A 9,958-nucleotide genomic window follows, 5' to 3' on the forward strand; every position below is an offset into this window, starting at 1 on the left:
CTGTTGTTCGCTGTGCCCCTCTCATAAGAAAGGTGGAAGAATCAATTTAAATTATGTGACTTTTTTCTTCAGCTCATTAATAGTTACAAAGGCATGGGGGTGAGAATATTGTTTAGTGAGTGAACACATTAGCCTGGAGACCAGAATAAGGATCCCAAGTACCAAGTAAAAATATCGCCAATAGTAATATTTGCAATCCTAGCACCTCACTGAAAAATAGGAGACAGGTAGAAGAAGCTACAAAGGTTAAGGAACGTAGTTAGCCTTGGATTGTCCAAACAAAGTACACCTATATTAAGAATGTGGAAAGGCAAGGAACAATAACCCAACATTGTTCTCTGATTTCTACATGCATATCATGGCCCACACTTGTCTGTGTGTGCATTCATACACACACACACACACACACACACACACACACATACACACACACACACACACACAAGTATACATACACACAAGCATGCATGCATACACACACACACACACACACAAAGCAAAAGCTTATGTTTTTTAAAATGTTGAGAGCATAAAACACTTAGTGATTGTACTATCACATGAGTTACCAAAGCACTTTTGGATACTTATTGTGGAGAGAAGTGTCACAGCACAGAAAATGCTAATGTGAGCCTTTAGCATGAGGCAAAGCTTTCAGGAGCATAGCAAAGCAGCAGATTGTGCTGAACAGCATATGCCAGTGCCAGTTTATATATAGCTTTTCTATTGTACAGTTAAATGTACTTAGTGTATTCATGGGGTAAATTCATGCAGACCACACAGTAGAACATATCATCCCAACTAAAGCCTAATTATCACAGCAACCATGTCAGCCTCTGGTTTCTCACAGAATTTGGCAGAAAGTTTTTTCTGTGTATGAATTGGCCTATTTTTGACACATATAGTAAAATGGATTCTATAATATATTACCCCTGTCTGGGTCATTTCACTTAATATAATTCAACTTCCATGACTTCAGGCATCTATAATAAGTACACCATTTTATTTTATGGTCAAAATATGCTGCATCTGCCCATTCATCAATGAATAGACATGCGGGTGCCTGACAACCAGTGGTCATCATAAGCACTTTTCTATCTACTCATACCTGTATTCCTGTGGGGAAATGTTTTCGGTTTTTTTTTTTTTTTTTTTTTTTTGAGGGTATGTCTCCAGCACTGAAACTGTTAAATATGTGACAGTCCAACACCTTAGTGTTTTTAGAACTAGGCTATTCTCCAAATATTGTACAACATTATTAAATACCAGGAAAAACGTGTCATAATGATCATTTCTTCACCTCCTTGGAAATACTGTCTTTTTATTGTAACTTACCAATTTAACGCTATTCCACCAGGAGTTTGATTTGAATTTTCTTAATAGCCAGTGATAGCAAAGAGATTTTCCAAGTAATTATTGGTCAAGTGTGCTTTCCCAATGGAGAAATGGCTACTCACTCCTTTGACCATTAAAAGTAGAATTATTTGTCCTTTTAATTTTTGTATTCTGTGTGTTCTTTTGAATACTACATAGAACTTCTTCATATATATTTCTTGAAACATTTTCTCATTCTATATTTTATCTTTTCATGATATACATTGTGTTTTTTTTTAAAGCACAATTACATTTTTAATAGTGCTCAGTTTACTAATTTTGTATGATTGTTTCTTCCTTGGGCCTCTTACCAAAAAAAAAAAAAAACAAAAAACTCATGAATTCCAAAAGTGCAATAATTTTGTCTGTTAGCTTATCATCATCATCAACATCAACAACAACAACAACATTATGTTATATCTTTGGCTCTTATGTTTATTTCCAGTACACATTATTTTAATTATTTTTATTGACTAAGAGGAACTATCTCATATTTCAGTGCCATATGTTGAAAAATCACTAACACTATTAGATGGTCATAGAAATTGTTATATGGACTTAATAATTCACAGATGTGAAGATGTGACATTTTTACAACCAATTTCTTTTCTTTAGTTTGTATATCTATGCTTAAGGTAATATGGCATGATATTAATATTGTAAGGCTTAAAACAATCTCCAAGGTGGAAAAGGTACAATCCCCAACTTTACTCATGCCTTTCTATATTTTCCTGAGCCCTACAGATTCACAAGGCATTGTATGGCATGTGAGTTAATATTTACAAAAACAATTGTGAGTTCACAGCCATTTCACTGATTTTACATGACATTTTAGATTTTTTTTCAATTTCACAATGCTAAATCTTTGAATTCCATTGACGTAGCTCTTTAATTCCTTTAAATTACCATGGCTAACATTTCTCTCACTCATAAGAAACTTACAAGATCAGATATTTGAATCAAATTCTATGATTTTTGAGTTTCTTGTTGATCTTTCTTTGTATGTTCTAACTTACTTTATACACTACTTCAGTAGATATAGGTTTGTGTGTGTATGCCATTTAGAATTTTCTGTATAGAGCACCATTATTTATAAGAAGATACAACTTCATGTTTGCTTTATACATAAAAATTTCTCTTTTTTTCTTCCTCCACTAATCTCCAAAATAAAATATCATATTTGATACTACATAAAAGTGCAAGGAATTTTTATTTTATTTGTAAATTAAATTTCCTTGGCTGTCTTCCAGTGTATTGGTTGAGGTTTGTTGTGAATGATATACATATTTAAATATGAAATCTTCATTTAGAGTACATAAGAATATTATAAGTACATAAAGTCCTGAGGAGATAAAATCAAAGTAATGATTCCTGTCCTTCAAGTATTTTAGACCAAGCTCTAACTTACTCCTCAGCAATAGAACACAGATGGATACAGATGGGTTAGATCTACCTGCCATCCGTATATTCCTTAATTTAGAGGATCACTTTTTATTTTGCCATCTATCATACACAAGCTATTGTCAGAGAATTGGTGATATCTGTTTCCAAATACTTAAATTCTATATTACATTCCAATGTATGGAAGCACAATAAATATATAACTCCTGTTTATTTGTTTGTTTGTTTTTTTCACTTTTTAAATAGAATTCTCAGGAAGAAATGGCAGACAGCAACCAGTCCAGAGTGACTGAGTTCATCCTCGCTGGGTTAACAGACAAACCGGAGCTGCAGCTGCCCATGTTCCTCCTCTTCCTTGGAATCTACTTATTTACAGTCCTGGGGAACCTGGGCATGATCATCCTGATCCTGCTCAGCTCCCACCTGCACACGCCCATGTACTTCTTCCTCAGCAGTCTATCTTTTATTGACCTCTGTTATTCCACTATAATCACCCCCAAAATGCTTGTGAACTTTGTGACAACAAAAAATGTCATCTCCTATCAGGAATGTATGACTCAGCTCTATTTCTTCATTGCTTTTGTTATATCTGAGTGCCACATGTTGGCTGCAATGGCATATGACCGCTATGTTGCGATTTGTAACCCCTTGCTCTACAATGTCACCATGTCTTACCAAGTCTGTTCCTGGATGGTGAGTGGGGTTTATGGCATGGGCTTCATTGGTGCAGCAATTCATACTCTCTGCATGCTAAGAGTGGTTTTCTGTAAGGCTAATATAATAAACCATTACTTCTGTGATCTTTTCCCATTGATGGAGCTTGCTTGCTCCAGTACTTATGTCAATGAGGTAGTACTCCTATGTCTCAGTGCTTTCAATATCTTTATTCCAACCCTGACTATCCTGGGTTCTTACATCTTCATCATCGTTAGCATCCTCCGGATCAAATCCACTGAGGGCAGATTCAAAGCCTTCAGCACATGCAGCTCCCACTTCTCTGCTGTTTCTGTCTTCTTTGGTTCCCTGGCATTCATGTACCTACAGCCCTTCTCTGTCAGCTCCAAAGACAAAGGCAAAGTGTCCTCTGTGTTTTACACTACTGTTGTGCCCATGTTGAATCCCATGATCTACAGCCTGAGGAATAGGGATGTAAAACTTGCTCTAAATAAGATCTTTCAAAAAAAGAAGTTTCATGTGTAAAGAAATATTTACCATACCAAAAATATGCCATATCTAGGAGTCTTATTTAATAAAGTTTACAAAGACAACAATATATGTCCACTCATGAGATTATTATTAGTATGTGATTATTTTGGTGGGGAAAATGGATGTCAATGAGGAATTGATTTAAAACATTTTTTAAACATACACTCACAATTTTTTTTAATATCCCAGAGTTCACCCTTACAAGGCAACCTGTAAAAGTTATAAAAGTCTATATTTAAATCCATCAAAGCGTTTTATGGTTAGCTTTTCTTTATATGCACAGAACGTAGCTCTATTAGCTAAGGTTGCTTATTCCACTTGGGGAATAAGTTTGTATGATCATATCTTTTTATATTCTCAGTATCTTGATTATCTGACACTTTTGAAAGAAGTGTACTGCCCAGGTTCTGAACATTTGATTTCAGAAATGAATTATTTTCATAAAAGTACAAAGTAATATGCAAGTCTTATCAATTGTGTAGATCTATATTACAGAACATTGGTGACTAAAAGGTGTAAATTTCTTTATTATTGAGAACTAAATAACATGATAGTGTGACAGACTCAAATTACAATCATGACTAACTACGTTGACACATATTTGTGCAAATTTCTCAATCCAAGTTTGGTGCTGTGACAAATAAATGACCAAGACAAACTCAGAGTCATTTTTTTTGGAGAACTTTTTGTCTCATATTAGTTTCTTCGGCATTTTTATTTTTTAACCTTACTGGTCTTTTCTTGTATATTATAGTTTCCTGTTTTCAAACTATTTCTTTGTGTATATATGTGTATTTGCATAAACATGTTTTTTTCTGCTGCATAGTCTCATTGTTCTGTTTTCTTTCTTCCTTTCTTCCTTTCTCGCTCTTTCTTTCTTTCCTTCCTTTTCTCTTCCCTTCTTTCTTTCTTTCTTTTGTTCTTGATACAGTTTAAAACTGATGTTCTTGTTGTTTTATTTTCCCATTTGTTTTCTAAACAAAGAGATAAAAGGTGTGGAACTAGAAGGTTGTGGAGGTGAGGAAGATCTGGTGGAGAAGAAGAAGAGAAAACACTGTTCAGAGTATATAATATGAAAAATGTTTACAGTAGAAAACTCGGTTTTGCTGGTAATCTTATACTAATTTTCTCCATGACAAAGAGATAATATTATTTTTCAACTCACATTATAAAAATCTCATAAAACTGAAAAGCTTCTGTAAGACAAAGCATGTAATCAATAGTACAAATCAGCAATCTACAGATTGGCAAAAAAAAAAAAAAAAAAAAAAAATTCACTAACCCCACATCTGATAGAGGACTAATGCCCAACCCTAACTAATACACAATCCTGTGGAGACTTGAGTCCCAAGGAAGTGGGGAGGCCTGGAAAGAATGTGAGGTGGTTGCAGCATCCTCTTTAGACAAGAAGGAGGAGTAATGAGACGCAGAACTGTAGGAGGGCTGACTGGAAAGGGGTAATTACTGGACTATAAAATATAGAAGCAATTGCATATATTAAAACACATGATAAAAATTTTCATTATTTTGAAAGAAAAAATCTTGAAAACTTGGCCCACAGCTGAACCCAAGCCACACCCATATACCAGGAAGGATACTCCCACCCCAGCTTGTCTTTTCCTGAAGTACACTCTAGCTACTTCCTCTAAACGGCTAATCAAAGATTAGTCTGATTGTTTCAGATGTATTTTCAGACTTCTGGATTATATACAGACTTGCTTCATAGCATCCACCTGTCAGCTTACAACAGACATTAAGTTAGATGCCTGCCAAGCTGCATCCTCCCTCACTTTTTTCCATTTCTTATAAAACCTTATTCCAATGAGAATACAGGCCTGCATCACCAAAAACTGTCCTGTGTGCCAGTGGTAAGCCCAAACTCAAGCTTGTAATAAAGAGACCCTAGTGTGATTATGTTGTAAATGACTGCTCCGTGGTCTTTTGTGCTTCATGAATTCTTCCTGGCACAACAAGATAAGGTTCTATTTAGTGAGGTGAATGTCACTCAAAACATCTTCATCAAAAAGTGTCATTATAGAAGATAGCCTCGTGAAAGCTTCATCATGTAGTCCTGTCTTTAATTAGTCTTCCATTACTTGTATCCCTTAGACATACCACAGAGCTGGGTGTCAGGATTGAATGGCATTCGGAACCTCAGGAAAGGGTCTGGAGACCCACCCTTCTCTACTATTAGGCTATGTCAACAATCCCTTTCCCATCCCAATAGCAATGGCTGCAGTGTGCTGCTTTTTCTGTAACTATGACTACAGGAGTAAGATCTTCACTGTTCCATGATGGCAGATGATGGTCTTGTAATGACTAGAAGAAAAGGCTACAGTGCATCTATGTCTGAGTTTTCACACCTGATGCTAAACTGAAGCCTTCATAACTTGCTTAGTTGAGGAGAGAGGAGTAAAATAAATTCAATTGGGAATCCATCATCATCACTAGGGGTAAAATTTTATGAATGCAAATGCTGGAAATTGCAACTGTGCTTAAGTTTAAGAACTGCCCTTCAATAAAAGAAAGCTTTCTTAATCTGTGAGGTTCTAGATTCTGTTACTGAGATCTGACTGCAATTCTGTTACTGGGATTCTCAGTTCCCCAGTCTGCGTGCTCTCTGCAGAAAAAATTCAGATGATACTTTCAGAAATACTGCAGAAGGTAAGCAGGATCCATTGAAGTGAAGCACTCAGCCAGGTCAGGTTGAGCAGTGGCCCAAGTGACTATCTCCCTTCATTTTACAGATAAGCTTCATATACTTATAAACTCAGGTCTCTTTATAATCCCCATGCATAAGTTTGTGATTGGTAAAATCAATCTGTACCCTAATCCATGTTACTCCATGTTAGGTAACCAGACTCTGTCTTGCTCTGGGAGTTCAGTTTTCCAAGACCCTTTGTCATACTAGTGAAGATGGGAGGTGAGTATGCCTCTGGGTAGATATATGAATCTGTCATCTATCTGATATCATCCATGCAATGCAAACTGATTAATGACTTATTCTGTATAAATTTATTTGGACAAATTGAAGCTATAGTGATATGTATTGTTATATATAATAAGGTGTATTAAGGAAATTAAGCTCCAGAATTCACTAAACATAAAATACTAAGGAATGGGTCTATTTTTTTCACCTGGGCCTTAATAGGTGGTAGAAATTACAACAGCTCCCAGCAAACAGTCAATTGACCATATGCTGTGTGAATGAAGAATCAACACGTGGAGAACACACAAAGGTCACCAAGAATTCAGCTGAACATGGTTCCCATTCTTTGTACAGCCTATTCAATACCCCAGTATCTTATTCACACATCTAGACCTGCCATGCATCCATCCATCTGTCTGTTCTTTCATCTGGATGGATTTTTAACCTACCCTTCTGCATTTGGACTCAACTCTGTGGCTTTATTCTCAGGCCTGTTTCACAATAAAGAGGGTCCTCCAGCTCTTGCTCTGCGGCTCAGTTCTTTTCTTTTCTTATTAATACAGACAAATTAGCATTTCTCTAAGCTTGCATTCTGAAACCTCTTGAATTGGGTGGTGTCCTCTTAACCCCTTTGCAGTCATTATCTAACAGTGTGTTTACTGTGTTATATGTGATCTGTGAGTTAATATTGGAAAATTTAGTTTGAACCAAAATGCAGGTGAAGAGGCAGTTCAGTGCTTTAAAATGCTTTTTATTTTTCCAGAGGACATATTCCCAGCACTCAGAATTGCCTGTAATTCAAGTTCAGGGGATTCAATGATTTGTTCTAGCCTTTAAAGGTATGAACACACAAGAGTGTGTGCCACACAAACACACACACACACAGAGGGTGGGGGAGAGACAGAGACAGACAGACATACACACAGAAAGAGAGAGAGAGAGAGAGAGAGAGAGAGAGAGAGAGAGAGAGAGAGAGAGAGATCTGAATTAGCAGTTGGTCAGATTGTTTAGTATAATCTGACATATGTTCATATTTTTTTCTGTCATAGCACACTTAGAGCAGTGTGTGGAAGAGGGAAGGTAAGGGAATTACCTTAGGTTATTAGGTGGCATTCCCTATAAACTCTCCATCCTTTGGTTGAATCAAGATATCTCCTTGGCCTAGAACTTTGCCTAGTATGCAAGGTTAGCTGGCCACTGAGAACCAGGGAGTCCTATCTCTGACACCCTTCTTGCCAGAGCTGAGGTTAAAGTGTACACAATTTATTGACCTTTTGCTTTTACATTGTGGCTGTTTATTTGTTTCTTTGCCAAGTTCTAGAGATCCAAACTGAGTTCCTCATACCTAATATGCAAGCATTTTTCCAGCTAGGCTTGACCTTAAAACATTTCTAAAACTTTTCAAATGAGATATCAGTTGAAAATTAAAATCTCAAATCATGAGTCTATAAGGGCATTGAGTGAACTCTTCCTGATAAAAAAAAGCCAACTTATTCTTATATATGTTTTCTTAGTTCTCACATTGAAATTGGCTTTTTCTGACATCTCAGGATCTATGAGAACATTGTTGGATTCTTTGTGATGGTTTTGAGAGTAATAGCAATCCAGAGATATTATTGTTATCTCTTTGGAAGACTATATTAATACTAAAATCAACATGGTGGCATGTGATCCAAAAATTAATCCCCATGAAACAAAGCAATGTTCTGTTTTTGTTTTTTGTTTTTTTTTTTTTTTTTTTTTTTTTCTGGGGAAGAGGAAATTCCACATCATAAAATGTAGATACAGTTAATGTATGGATTATGTAGCATGAAAGCTTATACTCTTCTCCTGAATAGGTAAATTAGTCTGAGTAAAACATGGCAAATACGGATAGAAGGGTCCAGTTAATGTGTCACATTATCACATGTTCCCAGGAGTAGGTCAGTGATGATTTGTAGGGTTGGGCAAATACCTAAAAAAACAAAAGTTTTCTTTTTTTTTTTTTTTTTGTTCTTGGTATTCTCTGAATTTATATTTCAGATATTATCCACTTCCCCCAATTCCAACCTCCTCCCTCTCCCATCACCTCCATGAAGGTGCTCCCTCTCCCAGCAACCCTCTCCCACTCCAGCACAATTGCATCCACTACACTGGGAATATAAGCCTTGCATTGAACAAAGGCCTCTCTTCCCATTGATGCCAGAGAATGCTATGCACTGCTGCATATGCACCTGGGGCCATGGGTCTCTTTATGTGAACTCTTGGTTGGTGTTTTAGTTCCTGGGAGCTGTGGTGGGTTTGGTTATTTGATAATTTTGTTCTTCCCATGGGGTTGCAGACCCTTTCAGCTCCTTCAGTCCTTGCTTTAGCTCCTTCATTGGGGTCCCCATGTTCAGTCTAATGGTTAGCTGCAAGCATCCTCCTCTGTATCAGTATGATTCTAGAAAAGCCTCTGAGGAGGCATCCACATGATGTTTCTGCCAGTAAGTACTACTTGGCATCAGCAGTAGTACTTGGTTTAAGTGGCTGCATGTGGGATGGATTCACAGATGAGTCAGTTTCAGGATGATCTTTCCTCCAATCCCTACTTTTCTATTTGTCCCATTATTTCTTACCATGAATGTTATTTCTCCCTTCTAAGAAAAACTTAGGCATCCTCCATCTGGCCTTCTTTCTCTTTGAGCTTCATAGGTTCTATGAATTGTTTCTTTGGTATTCCAAGCTTTTGGAGCTAGTATCTGCTTATCAGTGAGTATATACCATGAGTGTTCATTTGTGACTGGGTTACCTCACTCATGATGATAGAGTCAAGTTCCATCCATTTGCCTAGGAATGTCATGAAGTCATTGATTTTCATACCTGAGTAGTAATCCATTGTGTATATGTACCAGAATTTCTCAATCCATTCCTCTGTTGAAGGTTCTTTCCAGCTTCTGACTATTAGAAATAAGGCTGCTATGAAGGTGCTGGAGCATGTGTCCTTGTTAGATGTTGGGTCTTTTTAGGGAGTGTATGTCCAGGAGTGGTATAGCTGGGTCCTCAGGTATGACCAATATTCTGAGGAACCTC

At 36.7% G+C, this 9,958-nt stretch overlaps 1 protein-coding gene across 1 annotated transcript; it reads left to right on the top strand.

The window, feature by feature from the left end:
• Window positions 1-3,033: 3,033 nt before the first annotated feature.
• On the top strand, window positions 3,034-3,972 carry LOC308431105 (olfactory receptor 8G50; the record flags this gene model as incomplete). The annotated part of the gene is made up of 1 exon (XM_080930469.1): window positions 3,034-3,972. The coding sequence occupies one exon, from the start codon at window positions 3,034-3,036 to the stop codon at window positions 3,970-3,972; it is 939 nt and encodes a 312-aa protein (XP_080786595.1).
• Window positions 3,973-9,958: the final 5,986 nt, after the last annotated feature.

The sequence above is a fragment of the Micromys minutus genome (assembly GCF_963924665.1).
Source record: "Micromys minutus genome assembly, chromosome: 16".
Lineage (NCBI taxonomy): Eukaryota > Metazoa > Chordata > Mammalia > Rodentia > Muridae > Micromys > Micromys minutus.